General features: G+C 42.0%; 2 protein-coding genes across 5 annotated transcripts in view; one reads left to right on the top strand and one right to left on the bottom strand.

The window, feature by feature from the left end:
- LOC310852780 (uncharacterized protein C4orf17 homolog) overlaps positions 1–18910 on the top strand; it is a 150695-nt gene that overhangs the window by 101028 nt on the left and 30757 nt on the right. The gene's annotated exons all lie outside the window — the stretch shown is intronic.
- Positions 2286–18135, bottom strand: LOC310852767 (alcohol dehydrogenase 1A). The gene is made up of 9 exons (XM_083756747.1): positions 17970–18135; positions 13361–13462; positions 12310–12448; positions 11853–11940; positions 10860–11079; positions 8540–8803; positions 7447–7582; positions 6251–6389; positions 2286–4220 (listed from the first exon to the last, which is right to left on the bottom strand). Exons 1-9 carry the CDS (start codon positions 17985–17987, stop codon positions 4196–4198), a joined length of 1131 nt encoding a protein of 376 aa, XP_083612873.1. The 5' UTR covers positions 17988–18135; the 3' UTR covers positions 2286–4195.

The following is an 18910-nucleotide window of genomic DNA, read 5'->3' as shown; positions in this document are numbered from 1 at the left end:
TGGAAACCTCCCAGAGTGGCTGGGGCAACCCAGTCAGATGGACGGGGTACAAATAATACTATTATTATTATTATTATTATTATTATTATTATTATATGCAAAAGCCTGTTCCTTGATATCAGGAATCATCATGCAAAACCTGGTCACTGTCTTGCTTCAGATGAAAGCAAATGTAGGAATCCCAAGTCCACTCACAGGGGCAGTTGCAAAAGGAAAGTCAAAGCAAATGAGGCAAGGTCCAAACAACAACAATAACAACTCCAAGCTCAGATGTAGTAACCAGACAGATGGCACATCACGAAGCTCCTGTAAGGATGTTGTTGTGGAATTTCTGCCAGAAACTTGAGAGTTTAAACCACAAGTCTTCAGTGTCCAAAATACACTGCTGCAGACCATCTGGAGTGCCTCAGAATTTTGGTCTACTCATGAGGTGTAGCTTCTTCACAAGGAGCCCCTTACTCCTGATGAGCCCTTTTTCTTCAGGCAGGCACTCCAGTGTCTTACAGCTGACCTTTAGATGCTACAGCTTCCTTGGACTCAGTGGCAGCTCATCCTCTACCTCTGATACTGTCCCTGGGACCCCTGTATCTTGAGGAGGGGGCCCGGGATGCAGTCACCTCCGAAGGTCCCAGATCCTCCTGCTCCATCTCCCTGTTCATTGACATAACCTGCTCCTCTGTAGCATCTGCTTTGGGCAACAGCAGATCCACCCGCAAAGAGGATTCCTCCAGCGGGGGCATGACAGTTACAATATCTTAAGAGGTACTTTGAAAGGTTCAGTCCACAACTCCCTGCTGAGCAACCCAGCCGCAACCATTTGCCTCCAGAGTTTCTGCTGGAAGTACAGTAAATATCAGCACTAACAGTATCTGGGAGGAGAATGATTTTCAGCAGAAAACTGTGGTGGGGTCCCAAACTGGATTAGGAACATGTTCTGGATTGGAGGTTGCCCTGCAGCTGCTTTGCCTTCAAAGTAGGCACACTGTAGTAAAACCACAAATAATGTAGCATGTATTTTGACTCTGTGAGATGATTAGATAGAGAGAGAGATGATAGATACTGTATTTTTTGCTCCTTAAGACCATAAGACGCACCTAGTTTTTAGAGGAGGAAAACAAGAAAAAAAATATTCTGAATGAAAGAGTGGATGTGGGATTTTTTGGGGGTGCAGGCTGTAGCCATAGACATGCTATGTGATCTGATGGTGAAGTTGGGGTGACCCAGTGCAAAAATCATGAGGATCCATGTGGATCTGTGCTTTGTAACCATGTTTTTGAGCCTTTGCCGCCCAATGAAACAGTGGATGTATGTGTTTTTGGTGCAGGCTGTAGCCATGGACCTGCTATGTGATCTGATGGTGAATTTGGGGTGACCCAGTGCAAAAATCCTGAGGATCCATGTGCTTTTACCTCCCCCCTCTCAGGCAGCCTCCTTTATCTCTAGAGTCCCTTATGTCCCTCCCGATCCCTTGCCGATCAGCTGCTCAGCGGCTTTGTTTCAACACCCCCTTCCCTCTTGTTTGCCTTAGTGTCTTTTCCTTAGCTGGAGCAGTTTTTTGCTCCTCCTTTTCTTCTATTTTCTCTCCTCATTGCTTTAATCTTCCTGTCTCCTCTCCTTGCAAGTTTATTGTCTTTACCTCCCCCCGCCCAGACAGCCTCCTTTATTGCTAGAGTCCCTTATCTCCCCTCCCAATCACTTGCTGATCAGCTGATCAGCGGCTTTGTTTAAACACCCCCTTCTCTCTTTCTAAAAAAAAAAAGCACGATCTGCTTTTTGCCCCTGAGCAATTTGGCTCCAGGGACTACGCATTCGCTCCACAAGGCGTACAGACATTTTCCCTTACTTTTTAGGAGGAAAAAAGTGCATCTTATGGAGTGGAAAATATGGTAGATGATAGGACCACCCCACGCCCACCCCATTGAGCTTCATGGTTGAGTAGGAAGCTGAACACAGATGTCTCCATTGGATCCAACATTCTTTGCATTGGATCTACTTTTGGAGAGCTGACAGTACTGTCGGTGTACATGCTCCCCGCAACATGATTTCTGGTCAAGCTACCATGGAAAAACTTCAGGCAAGCGAAAGGAGCTAACCTGTGTCCCTCCAGATGTTGGAATCCAGCCCCTCAGCCCTAGCCAACGTGACTAATGACCAGGGAGTGATGGAAGTTGTAGTCCAGCAACATTTGGAGGGCCGCAGGTTGCTCCCTTTTATCTATTCCTTTCAGGTTAGAAAGGTTTGCCAAATAGCTGGATTGCAGAACTCACAGATTCACGCCAGCTGAATACAGGAAAGCTGTTTTATTGATTACATATACACGCCAATGGGAAAAAAAAGACACATCAAAGAACAGAGACAATGGTAGAAAGGAAAACAATAAGGTAAAATCAGGCTACACCTAAGTTTGCATGGGTTCTAATACAAACTGTTACTACAATCTTAACTCATCTCTTCGTAAACTTAGGGTCAACATACAGATGGCAGGGGAGACTGGGGACATGGCCACCCGACATTTTCATAAACATTCCATAAGTTCTCAGCAGCTAAGCCAATGCATAAGGAGGCCCTGTTTCAATATACTGGAGGCAAAATCCTTACAGCTGATAGCAACAAAAGTTTCAGAAATGATAACCTGCTATTAGGCCACATCTTTCTTTCGTAGACTTTATCACATGCTGAGATGGGAATTAGCAAGAACTTTGGTCTGGATTCAACTAAACGGACACACTAGCGGAAACCAGGACAAAGGTATCTGCTAGTAATTTACCCTCCTCTGCACCTTCTCAAAATTCACTCTGGAGCATCAGGATAAACCCCTAGAAAAGTGTGGGGGCAGGGGAGAGGGGGGTTATTCCATCTGGCAAGCAAGAAGTGGAGGAGTGGAGTTTGGATTTGATATCCCGCTTTATCACTACCCGAAGGAGTCTCAAAGTGGCTAACATTCCCCTTTCCCTTCCTCCCCCACAACAAACACTCTGTGAGGTGAGTGGGGCTGAGAGACTTCAGAGAAGTCTGACTAGCCCAAGGTCACCCAGCAGCTGCATGTGGAGGAGCGGAGACGCGAACCCGGTTCACCAGATTACAAATCTACCGCTCTTAACCACTACACCACAAGTGCTTCCACTGTCAGAACAATCATAATAGCACAAGGTTGAATTCCTCCCATTATGAGAACCTGTGTGTCCCATGACTTAATCTGGTGCCTAACCCATATCTCTGTATATAAAACAAGTCACTTAAAAGATTATCTAGTACCAGCTTTGCCTTTGGAAACAGAAATATAGTTATTTTACTGTAAGTATAATCTATTGTAATGTGATTTATAGTAGCACTTTTTTTTTTTACTGGCAATTAAAAAACTTTAGCTAGACTCTACTGCGCCCTTGAAACAATTTGTATAATAAATGTAGATACTGCTAAATTAAGGCACTTTGTATACAGCTCCGAGTGATGAAAGGTGCTTTATAGAAATAGGTGCAACAATTGCTCTGATCCAGATGGTCATTCCGAGTACTCAGATGCATACATTGAGCTCTTCTGGTGAGGTCCCATTCATGTAAAATGCATATTATCAATGGAGAACTAAATTGCACATGCATCCATTTGCATGCACAAATAGTGCTCAAAGGAAAGCTTTTGTACATGGAGAAATTCTACACATGCATCTGAGTTCTTCACCTATAAGCCATTTCTAGATCAGAAAGAGAGTTTACATGAAATCTTACTCAAATGCCAAATGATGTATTTTTAATATAAGTTAGTCCAATATAACATGTCATTCTCTGGCTGGAAATGAAAGTCATAATTATGGTGGGGGTTTTTTTGAAACAGTAAGAAACTAAATATTATGTCAAGCTCTGTAACACCTGATAACTTGAGAACTGTGTTTGCAGTAGTTTTCATTTATTTGGAAGCACAGAGAGGCTACTGTGCAGAAAATACCTTACCAAAAGAAGGTATTAGATTACCTTTGGCCATCACCTGGTCAACTAAGCTCTCAAGCATGTACATGTTTTCAACTCCTTAGCTAGAGAGAAAGCAAACCTCTTCAGATTTGGTCCATTAAGCAAACATGAGGACAGAAGAGAAGAAAATGAAAACATAAACAAACTTAGCACTCATATTGATTATAGACATTGGGAGTAGTAGCTTCCTCTATTGTTCACTCTGTCATCCTTCTTCTCACCCCAAGATATTAAAATGTCAAGACAGTGCGGATGCTGAAACATAAAAAACAATATATATATGATCCTGACAAGCCTTGTTTCCCAGGTACTCAAAGAGAGCTTCTAGAATCTTACTGTCTCCTGTACTTTTCCAACCTGCCTTTGCAGGATATCAGTGACTACTAGCTATGATGTCTATGTTCTGCCTCCACTGCTGGTGGCCGTATGTCTTCAAATACTGCTACTGTTGGGAAACTGTGTACGTGCAGCTACTCACACAGAGTCACTTAAGGTTTGGCAGACAGCCAGAAGGCAATCTGAAGGAGTAAGTCTGCCTGGTGATAACAGAGGCTCCCTGATTGGTCAAGCTCTCTCAAGGGAGTGATAATTAATGGTCTACTAACTGGAATGTGTGTGTTCAGTGGTTGAGTTCAGAGTTCTGTGTCAGTGTAGGAGTTGTGAGTTGTGTCAGAGAGAGCTAGCATAAGACCCGTGTTCTGTTCCTATAAATAGTCCACTGTATATAATAAACACCTAACTACAAGTTCCTGGTTCCTGCTTCGTCTATCCTGTCTGGGGCCAAGTCGCCAATTGCTTCCGTGGATTCTGCGTGTACTCTGCTAGGTCTGGCTAAGGTCCTGCAACTAGTCAGAAAGTTGCGAAACTCCAATAGGTTTTGCCAATATGGTTTCCCATATACATCTGGTTGGTCACTATGAGCACAATCTGCTGATGAGCCTTTGACCTGATCCAACAGGACTCTTCTCATGGGAGAGAGAAGAGTCAAGGATGTTTGTCTTGTGCACATGGTAGTGGTCCACATGCAATCAGAAAGGGCCCAGCCATTAGGTAGTGTGAGTCCACTGCCTCAGGCAGCAAAAGCCCCCCAAGCAGCATACCCATGGGTTCCCCGCCTGCCCCACCACCTCCACCAGTGGCAGAGAAGCAGAACCGATTTGAGGCAAGACAGCGCCCATTTTGGGTGAGATCTTGCCTGAAATTGGCACCAGCGGTGACAGTGCTTCTTGCCAGCAGCGGATGCAATGGGGCACAGGGCAATGGCATAGCAGGTGGCCACAGGAGCAGATAGGTGATGGTGACACCAATGACAGCAGAACTTCCAGGTGTCACATAAGCAGAAGCAGCTGCCTTGTCACAGGTGAGACTGTTTGTCCATCCATCGGAACCTGGTTAGTTTGGCCATAACCTGATGATAATCATCTTGTTGTTAACACAGAGGCAGGCTTCTTCACTGGTAGAACCAGTGCTGTGGAATGCTCTGCCTGCTGAAATATGAGACACCCCATAGGTACTGGCATTTTGCTGCCTCGTGAAGATGCATCTCTTTAGACAAACCTCCTGATCTCCAGACCTGAAGCTCCGGATCTAATAATTTCAGTGCTGCTTAATTGATAAACCATTTTAATGCATTTATTTTATTGTGCATTTTAATTAGGTGTAAAGAGATATTCTATAATTGGTTTGTAAACCCCTTAGAAGCCATTTTGTCAAGTAAGCGATATCAATACAGGCAACCCCCCCCATTCAATATGTGTGCAACTGTGCACATGTGCATTGCGCCAAACCCAGAAGTGACACAAAAACATCACAAAAATGTCAGAAACGAGATGTTTGCAGGCTTTTCCAATGGTGTTTCAGATATATGCAATTTCACTGATTTGCACAGTGTCTCAGAACACAACTCCCAGGTAAATGGGGGGGGGGGGGGGTTGCCTGTATATAAATAATAAAAATAATCATTTTGGCCAGTAGTCTTTTCTCTGACTAGTGACAGTGCTATTCCAGAGCCCCAGACAGGGGGCTTTTTCCTGCTATGCCACCTGATCCTTTTTTGAAAGATTGTAAACCGAACCTACACATGCAAATTGGATGTTCTGCTATGGAACTTACAGACTTCATCCCAAACCCATCACCTGTGTGGAGGCAGCAACTAACATGGAGGCTTCCATTCGTCCAGGTAGTCTTGCCTGATTGGAAATCTGCAGGTAGCCCCACAAACTGCACCCCATAGTCAAGGAGAAGGTATTTAAAAGTACAGCTAAGAAAGAAGAAAAAAGAATCACCTCTTTCCTGCCCGGAGCAATTCAAATCCTTCATTGATTTTTTCAAAAGGTAGTGTATGGGTTATTAATGGATCCAAGAAGAATTTCTTCCCCAGGAAATCAGAAACCAGTCTGGGGACAGAGTCTTTGCTCTTCCACCCTGAAAACCAGCAAACAGGGAAATATCAGGCAAAATGCAACATGGAAATAAGTGCAATACAAACTGTGAAACTATTTCCCTGAAGTTTTACTGCAAAGGACTCCTGCTTCCTTGAGAAAGAGCCACTAGAGCTCTTATCCAGGACTGTTGCAGCCCCAGCCATGCTGCCAGTAGCAGATGGCATGGTGGCACAGATACATTTACCCAATCTCTTGGTAGGTGAGTTGCTGCTGCTTACCAGGAAGGGAAGGGACAAACCAGAAGGGAAGGCAGAGCAGTACAAAGGCTGGTAAGTGCATTGGTTTGGGTACACTAGTGCATTTAAACCATGCTGACCTCATTGCCACTTCCCCTTCTTGGTAAGAAGCAATGACTCACCTGCCAGACATCAGGTAAGACTATGGTCCTCCATCACACTACTGCCTGTCGGCCTCCTCTGACTCAGGATAAGTTCCTTGTTTTACCTCTGTCTCACCAGTCTTGAATAAGCCAAATAATACAAAATAACTAGCCAGCCAGCTCCTTCCGGGAAGTGGAGCCCACTACAGTCCAGCTTTGGTCATAAGGCTTCATCTGATTCTAGCTCACTGCAGGGACAACTTCTCTTGCGACTGTCTTGGAGCTGTCCAAAGTGCTGAATGCTCTCTGCTTGGCTTGGACTTTAGACTGCTTCCCCTGCGACCGTTCAGGCTCCCACTTGAACTGGACAGCCTGTTCCTGGATCCAGCAGTTCACTGTTTCTCACCCCACCCTCCTCCCCAACTCTAAGAACCTCCCAGAGGAGCTTGAATTAGTATTGAGAAGTGGGGAGCTATCAAGTATGCCGATGGTACTCTTGTCATTGGCAGCTGAGAACAGGATTCAGTTGTGTGCTGTTCCTGGGTTTGGAGGTACAGTTTGTACATTTCTGCATTAAATATCCCAAAGCACACTCAGAAACTCACCGCCATGTCCAAAATTATCCCTTTTTTGTGGACATGAAGCTATCAAAATTTTTAACCTGCATACATGGAATTAATATGCTTTTTTTTGGGGGGGGGGGAGTCCACAATCATACCTCCAAAAACAGATCCTTTCCAGGTACGGCCTGTGAAAAGCAACATCGGGTCAACAGCAATTGTAGAGGTGGAAGGAGGCACTCCCACAATTACACTGGTCCCATAGTTGCTGTGGCACGATGCCAGGGCAGCCGTCTGAGGTAAGACACAAAGACATGGCATTTCGTTATTTGTTTCACTTACAAAATGTGGTGATGACAAAATAAAAGCTCTCCCCTGGCCTAAATAGTAAAATGGGACAATGGTTAAAAATCCCAAAGCATCTGAATGTTAAAGCTTTCATTATTGTTTTTCTTCTCTTTCCTTTGAAAAATGTACTCTTTGAATATTGTAGATAGGGATGCTTGAAATATTTGGTGACTAAGAATTCTGATGTATTTTGACCTGATCTGCATCTGCAATACTGTTCTCAGCTCAGCTCAGCTCAGCGAGAGAGATGTAATGTCAGACTAGGGATTTGAATCACCTGGAAGAGGGAATTTACAGTAATATCTTGGTATGGAAGTATCTGCCAGTTTCTCATTTTTTCCACACTCTTCTAGATTTTGCAACAATTTATGGTTTATTTCATTTTTTAAATCCTCATGCAAATCCACTGGCATTTTGCTGCTAATTTCTCCTAATAAAAGCAGGTTTATATACAGTTTTGATCAATTTTTGCAAGCCATTTCCCCTAATATAATGCATATTTATATGCTATTTCCCCAATATCTTCATTTTGATGCACACTTTCCCCTAATACATGCATTTTTCTAAACATTGGTTGGAAAACTGCACTGCAAAATTCAGAGAAATGCAAATTTGAAGGAGAGCTGTGTTTCTGTTTGCATAATGTTTTAGAAAATGCAAATCTGAGACATTCAGCTTTAGATGCATACCGAATCAAATTTCTCCTCCATCCCTTTTCATGTGGCACAGCCTACTCTCAGACATCAGTCATGCACCACAACCAATTTTATATTTTGCCACGTATTTGTTCACCCAGGATTTCTCATTCAATACTCCCGACTGTACTGATCTATCCCCAGGTTGGCAATTTTAATTCTGCCTTATGGGCACTATTTGGCAGTCCAGTTTCTGAAGTCACATTACCATGGTGTCAACACGCCCAATCACTTCAAACGAGTAGTCTACACCTTCACCATCAGTCAAGTCAAACAGCACTTCATTGATGGGCTTCTTGAAATCCAGAGGGTTGACGCACTCCGTAGCTCCCATCTCTTTAGCCTTGGGAAATTTATCCTTGTTGATGTCGACCCCGATGATCCGGGATGCTCCAGCTGCTTTGCAGCCCATGACGGCTGAGAGACCAACGCCTCCCAGACCAAAAACAGCACAGGTTGAACCAGGTTCCACCTAGGAAACCATAAGATAAAAAAAAAATTGTTGCACAGCTCGGTAGTCCTAGTATATCTCAGTGTAGCATACTTTTCAGCTTTTGTTCAGAAGAAAATTTTACTGGTGTGGAAAAAAATATGTATTTTAACTTCTCAAAACAGGGTTGGGGCAATAGGTGGGCAGGGAGCTGTTTCTATCCTGCTCTGCTAATTTACCTGGCTTTTTGGTCCCTTCCAGTAGGGACCAACTTAGAATTTCAGAAATAAGGGGCATTTAAGGAGCTGTACCCTCTGAAATATGGTCCTTCTAATGTGTGGTACAAAAAGTGTAAAATATGGAGCTATCCTTTGTGTGTTATGTATTCTGGATTGGTCTCAGGGCTATCCATCCCTTGAAATGGTAATTCGCAGACTTTGGTTCCTGAAATCCAGGTTTACATGATACCTAGAACACATCAGAGGGCTCTATACCTTGATTTTAGAACATCTGTTTTGGCTCAGTACAAAACAGCTTCTCAAGACTGTTGGAGATCCAAGGGGACTGTTGGAGGTCCAAGGGGATAGCTTGACATACCTATGGTGACAGCAGCATGTGCTCTGTCTCTTTGCTGTGACAGCTAATTAGGCAAGACTCTGCTGTCCTGAGATGGGACAACAAAGGACACATTGTATGGAATGCTAATGATGCTCAGCTACTTTACATTATTTTTCATCTCGGGATGAAATGAACAGGGGAACAAGGGATGAGGCAAGACAAATGCATCCTGACTCAGATACAAACGGAAGGTAAATGGCAGAACTGAGCAGACCAATCTGTCAAGGAAAACACAAACAATTGTATTTGCATCTAAGCCTGTGGTTCTCAAACTCTTTTCTCCGCATCACACTTTAAGAATAAAAATCTGCTCATGCCACACTGATTTATTTTTTTTATTGATAAGAAATGCACCGGAAAACAAAAAGAAACAACTCCTAGCAGTGCTTGATTTATAACATAGAACACAACTGCTTTATAAGATGATCATGGGACATCCAGAAAGTATAAAACAATGCAGCTACATAAGAACATAGACTCTAATTCTAAATGAGCCTCTTACATGTATACACAAAATATGTACACAAAGTCAGTGAGAGGTATGAGCTTGCTTTGGCCAGGTAATTTCATTTATATTAGGTCTAATTTGAGACAAACAAACTCATGTCCTCTCATTTACACAATGAAGCCTTTCGCTTTCCTGATCATTCATATTTGTCCGAGTTGAAAATGCCTGTTCACACCAATATGGTGTGGAGAACAATATGTTGTGTAGAAGAATAGCCAATGCTCTTTGAAGAGAGGTGTGGATACTGCTTTTGTTTGTATACCCCCCCCCAATATTTTGATACTATTTATTTATTTATTTATTTATTTGCACCCCACCCATCTGGCTGGGTCTACCCAGCCACTCCAGGCTGCTTCCAACAAAGATTAAAAATACATTAAAATGTCACACATTAAAAACTTCCCTGAACAGGGCTTCCTTCAGGTGTCTTCTAAATGTCAGGTAGTTGTTTATCTCTTTGACATCTGATGGGAGGGCATTCCACAGGGTGGGTGCCAGTACCAAGAAGGCACTCTGCTTGGTTCCCTGTAGCTTTGCTTCTCGCAGTGAGGGAACTGTCAGAAGGCCCTTGGCGCTGGACCTCAGTGTCTGGGCAGAACGATGGGAGTGGAGATGCTCCTTCAGGTATACTGGACCGAGGCCGTTTAAGGCTTTAAAGGTCAACACCAACACTTTGAATTGTGCTCGGAAATGTACTGGGAGCCAATGTAGGTCTTTCAAGACCGGTGTTATGTGGTCTTGGCGGCCGCCCCAGTCACTAGTCTAGCTGCCGCATACTATACTATACTATACTATACTATACTATACTATACTATACTATACTATACTATACTGCTTAAATGTTTCTTTGATTGTCCTTGAATCTTCCCACCACCCTTGCCATCCTCTCCTGCCACACCAATGTGGCATGCCACACCTTTTGAGAAGCACTGAGCTAAGCAGTGGATATACCTGTGCTCTAGTAGAACTCACCTTGGCTGTTTGAACTGCTGCACCATAACCGGTGGAAAACCCACAGCCAATCAGACACACTTTTTCCAAAGGAGCAGCAGCATCAATTTTCACCACTGCATTTTCATGTACCACAGTGTATTCCGTGAAGGTACTGGTGCTGATGAAATTATGAAGGCTTTTCCCTTTGCAGGTGAACCTGCTGGTTCCATCAAGCATTAATCCACGAGCCTCACTGAGGCTGTTGAAAAGAGACAGGCAGAAATGGGGGAAAAATAGATGTGACCTTAATGTGCATCTTAAAATGCAAATAGCACCACCTGGTTGTGTATATATAACAGTTATTGTAGTTTGGGTTAACCCTTTCCTTCTCTGCAGTAGCCTTGAGGAAAATCCTCCTCTAAATCGTTATTGTATCAGGAGGGAAGCTTCTATCAGAGACAGTGCCAAATACTGGCTATAGTGCCCAATGGAAGCAGGTGAAGAACAATGTGAATCAGTACCAGTGCTTGGAATGAACTAGTTTAGTTTAACGAAGTTCACTGAATTGACTCAAAAATCTCTGAACTACACAGAGTGAAAAGATGAATTAGATGAGAGGCAGTGTGGTGTAGTGGTTAGAGTTTTGCCTAGAACCTGGGAGAAACCAGGGTTCAAATCCCCACTCAGCCACAACACCCACTGGGTGACCTTGGGGCAAACCCTGTGTCTCAGCCTAACCTACCTCACGGGGTTGTTGTGGGGATTAAATGAGAAAGGAGTACACCACCTTGAACTCTTTGGCGGGAAGGTGGGCTATAACCACAATTAATTAAAAAAAAAGTAGTTCCTTTTTAAAAATGAAATGCTCTGATTAATATAAGGAGATGGAACACTGCCTTGTGTTCCTGCCTCTTTCCCTTTGTTTTAATTTAAACAAAAGCCATTAAATTATGTCAAAAAAACTGTGTAGTAGTAGTAGTAATAATAATAATAATAATCATAATAATAAACAAACAAACAACTGAAGCTCACTCATGTTCAGAACAGAGGTTCCCTTTGGTACTTCGGCAAGAAGTGCATTTTCCACATTGTGGAACAAAGAGGGGGATTACTTTGTCTCCTGTGGAGGAAAATACACAAATAGTTAAAACTTTTACATGAGACCCCATAACAATGTAGGAAAGCACAACTCAGCAGCCACTTAAGTAACACAACACTGGGAAGAAGGACTGCAGTGTCATCAAAGAACTGTATTAAAACTTTTTTTAAAAAAAAAACCACACACATTCATCATAAACTGGACAATTTGCATAGTGCAAAGTCAACCTTCTATTTGCTTGCACAGGTCAAAAACGTTTACACTGTGATTTGCAAATATTAATTTTGCAAGAACTTCTTCAGCTGAGACACCGATGGCCACAAGTGTTATCATGTGAGAAGTAGCCCTCAGGGTCTCCTGTGAAAGCCCTCACCCCCCCACTCTTCATACCTGGTTTCACACAAGTCACTCCCTCTCCAACACTCTCTACAACACCAGCTGCTTCATGGCCCAGAACAATTGGAAAAGGCATAGCAAAGGCACCACTGATCACATGGTCATCTGAGCGACAGATCCCTGTGGCCAGAATCTGCACAGAAACAAAATTGTGCTTCAGGAGAGGAGAAATCATTGTGTTCTTTTCCTGTTTGGACGTTAGATATTAACATATTTCATGATAACTCTTTTAGCACCTGGCTGTTACCTGTGGAACAACATCTTGCAGCCTAGAGATGAAAAACATGTGACCTTCCAAATGTTGTTGGACTCCCAACTCCCATCAGACACTGCCAGTATGGACAATAGTCAGCGATGATGGGAATTGGAGTCCAACAATATCTGGAAGGTCACAGGTTCACCATCCCTGCCCAAGGCTCTTGAATAAAAAATGTTCACAGAAGGGTTGAAGGAACTAGATTCTCCTACAGCAAAAGATGAAACCAACAGTTAGATAATCTTGCATGCTTGCATTATTTTATTTTTTTGCTAAACCCATTTAATATGTATGGTGTACTCCTTAGGTGCTGGAATGATAATATTTGCTAAAACAGTGGCAAACAAGGGAAAATGGAATGTCTAAGGCTGTAGACACATTCAGAACACATTTCCCCCCCCTCCAGTTCTGGACACTGTTGTTAACCCCTCACAGACTTACAGTTCCGAGTAATCCTTAACAAACTACAGTGCCCAGAATTCTTTGAGGGGGGGGGGAGAGAATGTGCTTTGAATGTGCTTTAAAGGTATATACAAAATAAAGGGTCTGTTTACCTTGGTAAAACTCGTGGCCTATCAAATCATCAAATGTGTGAAGTCTTGTTATATGCTCTTTATTAAGAGCATTCTATATCTCTAATGTAGACTGTGACTTCCTGAATTTGATTTCATAAATGCTATGTAACCGTAACATTTTGAACTATATCTTGTGTTTTTCAATAAACAAAGAACAACATTGCAAGGATGAGTCTTCAGTCCATGTAGCATCAACGTGATATGTCTTGTTTACCTTAATGCGAACTTCATGAGCCTTCGGAGGAGCTACTTCCACTTGCTCAATGCTCAGAGGTTTCTTAACTTCCCAAGCAACGGCTGCTTTGCATTTAATGACCTGTCAAGATGATAGAAGATATCAAGTCACTTTTGTTATTGTGTGTTACACTTGAGGCATAATCTATGTTCAACATCAGAAAGGTCCAGCCAGTGAAGACCGGAACAGGAAGAGCAAATAGTCTCTTGTGCATTGTAGATTTTTGAGGATATTTTCATTGAGACCTTTTGCAAGTGCCATAGGAAGTACCGGTAGGCACTCATGGGCACCCTGTTGGCAAACCTTGCCTAGCATAGGAATGGAGACACAATGAATAACAGCTGAGCGGCTGCTGGAAGCTTGTTCCTACCTTCCCTTCATCCTATGACCTCTACATCTCTTCCTTTTAGGTATGGAGAAGCTCTGGCCTACTGGCCCAGTTTGTATTTTATATTGACATGCTCATTATGACATTTATGAAACATTGTGTATTGGGATTTTCATTTGGTCTGCTGAGATTGGAGCTGCACATTATTATGAATATGATTGGTAACATTTGTAGGCCTTAGCTATTGGCTGAAGTTAGATGGAGTTGTGTAAACAGTTCTACTTTTCAGGGAAATCAAACATTCACTCCCTTGAAAAATTGCCCATAATTTTCCCCTTGAAAAATAAGATTCTATTTGCTAAGGAATCTTATAGCAATGGGTGACACTGAATAATATACCAAAAATATTAAAACCATAAAAATATCAGAATATTCAGCTGCTGCTGAATCTTCAAAGACCTGGAGGAAAGAGTTACAATAATGAACAAAATTAAGATTTGGGGTAAGATTTGCAAGTTCTCCGTGAAAGAAATGAATTGATTCAATATACAACATAAGTTGGGAGGGATGAAGGAAATGTGTGAGAAAAAAACAGTTTCCAGATGCAAATCCTGCCAATTTTTATTGTGCAAAGTAGTTTATTTTCAAGAATTAGCAATGGTCCATAACTGGTTAATGGCAAAATCTTCTCCAAATTAACTTCCAAGACTAATTATTGGACAAGCCTAAAGAAACATCCCATATACAAAGGCTAGCTTTCAAAAACTGAGTGGATTAACTATTTCCAGATGCGTATCTAGGAAGAGTGCTTTAATTATTCAATCTGTCATGCAACATAGCACATTTAGAGATCCATTCATATAGAAGTAAGAGCTGTGTGTGGAGAGAGGCCCTTTCCTCATCCTTTGGAAAACTCAGCAAACCTTCTGCACCTGTCATTGGAAGGGGAGAGTGCAGCTGAAGGGGCACAGCTGTGGGCAGCCTGAGGAATTACCTTCCACCTTGGGCCTGCCCGTAAAAAGCAAATCTAGAGTGAGAGACGAGGGTGATGTTGCCTTCTGTTTCTAGGGACTCTTCTGATATTTGCAGGTGAGCTGTGAGTTTGTTTGGGCTCTGGGTGAGAACCCAGAGGCTGAGAGAGAGGGTGTGTCAGAAGGAAAATGAATTCATATTGATATATATGAATTAATGCAACATTTTTATATGTAACTGTATTTTTGTAATATTTTGTTTGTCTGATGTTGCTTCAGTTTTTTGTACACTGCAATGAGAGAAATTTTTTATTTATTAAGTGCTAAAGAAGTTAAATAATCAAATAGCCTAATGCAGAGTTACGAGACAGATTTTGGTATTTTTCTCGTGGGAAGGGATTATAGGACCTCTTATGAGAGAGCCAGTGTGGTGTCGTTGTTAGAATTTGTAGTGGTTAGTGTTGGGTTAAGACCTGAGAGACCAGGGTTCAAATCTCCACTTGGCCATTAACCTCACTTGGGCCTGTCACTGCTTCTCAGTCTAATCTATCTCACAGGAGGAATAATTGAGGAGGAACTACAGTGTGTGCCACCTCCTTGGAGAAAAAAGTATGATATAAATTCTGTTGGTGTTTTTTGTGGGGTTTTTTTTTTTTTTTAAGTGATGCTAAAACAACTTTTAGCCTGGAACGTGTCACTGGCTATACTATTAACGCAGAATAGAATGTAGAAGGGAGGTATTTTCAAATGAGATGATGAATATTCTTGCCAGCACATATTTTACATTGGAATTTCAGATCTGGCAAATGCAATAAATGTGGTGGTGTGTTGTTGTTTTTAGTAACCTCATTTAAATACAACCAGTAAAAGCTGCCTAAACAACATCCAGTGTCAGTTCATTTACTTTATCTCTTTTGCAGAAAACTGCTTCTTGGCAGGACATTCTGTAATAGTGAAGCAATCCCCACACCACTAAATATGTATCATCTATCTGACATGCTGTCTTTGGCAAAATTAGTCTTTTTTTTTAAGCATGTCTACTGTTATTGTAGGCAACATTAACTTTGGGAATCCAGAACTACTGAATACCACAAACCACTTACTAGTGTCTCCTAGTTAAATGGTTCATTGAATTACGGTAAATTATAGAAAGTGCCTAAGGTATTTGTTCATAATAGAGTGAAGAAATGCAACTTTCTGTATATTCCTTTTATTGAATTGTACCCAACTGTCTGAGGAGAACCATTTGACTAACTTGGCAGATCCACTTAATTCAACAGGTCTATTCTGAGTATTACTTCTGTCAGATACAACCCACTGAGTTTATGAGAGGAACAGTGGCGTAGCGTGGGGGGTGCAGGGGGGGCCGGCCGCACCGGGCGCAACATCTGGGGGTTAGGGTTAGGGGGCGCAAATCCACGGGTTAGGGGGCGCAAATCCACGGGTTAGGGGGCACAAATTACTTGCCTTGCCCCGGGTGCTGACAACCCACGCCACTGGAGAGGAATAACAGAGGTCTGTGGAAGTACAGAAGCATTTCCATGATCCAAATTGAGATGTTGAATATCCTTAAGTATTCTTGTTAAAAATCAGTGGTGTGTGCATTCCTTATACTTTAGTTTATTTCCACATTGTGAAGTTCTGCTTATATATGTAGAAGAAAGCCTTGGTCTGTGTATTTATAGAAGAAAATTGTGTTTCTTAGCAGTGCATTCAGGAAAATACTCAACCGTTTCTAATAAAACAGGCATATTATGCTTTAAATTATTTGAGCAAAGAGTATCTGCCTCGGAACTGAAATATAAGAGGCCTGGCTTAAGAGTCTGTAGTATAGGGCTTAGACACAAAGGTAGCAAACATTGTGTGAGTTGTAGTCCAGCCACATCAACTCTCACCATTGGGAGTCCTGAAACATTGGGTTTCTCACTTTCTCAGTCTAAACTTCCTCCAGGTTACAGAGAAGAATAATGGGAGCAACGGGAAGAAAACCGCACACACCTCCCTTAGCTCCTTGGGGAATCGGTAGGATTTAAATAAAAGGTGGTGTTCATTGTGAGCTTAATATCTGCATTCTATGTGTTCCAGCAGAAATCTCTCCAGAAAGTTTTAACCCACAGCCATCAGATTTGCACCTTCATGGATTGTTTAATACATATCTTTTTAAAAAAATGAAATACTTTTCTCAGTGTGTTTATGGGAAGGTCCATGGCTTAGTGGTAGAACATCTGTTTGGCATGCAAAAGATCCTGGGTTCAATTGCCAGTGTTTCCTGGTGGGGCTGAGAGAGAGCCTAGTCTGATATGCTGGAGAGCCACGGCCGGTCAGTGGAGCTCGGTGGACCAAATGGCCTGACTCTGCAAAAGAGCAGTGTCCTATGCTGCAGTGGAAGGAGAAAGAAGATAGGCAAAGAGCTTTGAGGTGCCTTGAAGATTAAAAAATGATGAAGTGGACTGTACAGCAGGAAAGCTTGTGACGGAATAAACGTTGGAAGTCTAAGGTACCACAAGACTCCTTGTGAGTTTTGCTGCTACAGATTAAGACTGCTAACCCTCTAAAATACATAGAGCAATCCCAGTCCTATAAGATCATGAAAATAAGAGGTATTTGGGGCATAATGTATGTACTGCTTTCATATAAGAGGGAAGCTTAAAAACTTCAAAGTGTGGCAACAATCCAGCAAAAGTGAAGCACTGTTGAAGTCCCATTGCTTCCAGCAAGAGTGAGTTAAGCATGTATTTTAGCTTTCGAGCTATAATTGGTGGAAACATAAGCAATGGCTAGGTATTGCTGCCCTACTTGTATTTTAACTTGAACTATGCTTGCTTTCTTTTTTCTTTTTAAAAAACCTTTTGCTCTCAAGTTTCCATTAGCTTAAAACGAGCTTTCAATGCAGCAGCCTTCAACATAACACATTTTGTTGGATAGTGTTGTACAGCACTTACTTGTTGCTTCCCAAATCCTTAGGCTCTTCCTGGCCCATAGAATCATATAATTTTAGAGGTGAAAATGACCTCAAGGGTCATGAATGTTGCTTCTCCAGCTATTTGTGTTTTTAATCTTATAAGTTTTGTGATGACTCAGTTGGAGTTTTATCCTTTTCAGCCCTGACTTTTAGAATCATTTTTTAAAACTATATACAGTATATATAATCTCAACTGATACCCTGAAACAAATTTACAATTACAGAAAAAAATGAAAAGGAAATTACTTTAAAAATCATTTGTGCAATCCAATATTAATTCTGGACCATGAGCACCAGTGAATACTCAGTGTTGATTTTTCTACTTACTTTGCCTGCGGTACTCATTGTGCTTCTTCCTCAGTTTTGCAGTCTCTCCTGCTCTCTGCTTTCTTGGTTTAGCCTGAGCAAATTGTTGGACAGTTTGCTTACCCAGTTCCCTTGCAAGCTACAACTGCACAAACACAGCTTGGTGCCTTTTAACCAAACCCACTTATACTTAAATCCCACCCCAGAGCCCAAAAAGGAGATGCATTAGACCACTCCTCTGCTATGATACAAAATTCTACACTGCAGCTTAGCAGCAATGGAGATAACGCTTATTAGAAGTTGGTTGATGCTTATCAAGGTGTTTAAAACAGTACTGTAAACAAATATCCACACAGATATGTGCCAAATTAAACAGCATAAATCCATCCTGCTCTAATCACAGGTGCATCTAACATAGAAACCATTCATTCAGCTCCAGAGAGGAAATGAAACTAGATATAGGGTGTCTAGCATGTTACACTCCAGACCAATTTAATGAGGGGATAAAGAGGCAGCACTGTGCCTGTAGAACCCAGGGTTGCTCACTTGGCACCAGTTTTGATGAGTTTAGATACCTGGTGAAAATCTTATATATGCTAGGCCTTTTATTGACGGTTATTTTGTTTATTGCCATTCATGTGTATCAACTGTATTTTCTGTTTGTTTTTTGGTGAGTCTTTTGCTCTTTTTATTTTTAACATACTAATGGCATTTTGTACCAATTATTAATTTGTTTGGAACGCACCTCAGTTTTGCAGACCGAAAGGCAAGTGATAAATCTTTTCAGTCAATCAAACTTTGGTAGGTAGTAGAATCACAGTAGGTATGTCCAATCAGAAGCTGTGATGGTCAGATCTGTCAAGGTCGGTTTTGCTCCATTTCATTCAGTTTGCAATGCTATTATGAGCTTTCCATCTGTACAAGCATTACAGCTTGCCAGGCAAAATGACCCCCTCTTGCTG

Source organism: Podarcis gaigeae, assembly GCF_964106915.1.
Source record: "Podarcis gaigeae genome assembly, chromosome: 9".
Taxonomy (NCBI): Eukaryota; Metazoa; Chordata; class Lepidosauria; order Squamata; family Lacertidae; genus Podarcis; species Podarcis gaigeae.
The sequence above is the reverse complement of the archived record's forward strand: the minus strand, read 5'-3'. Positions and strand labels throughout refer to the sequence as shown.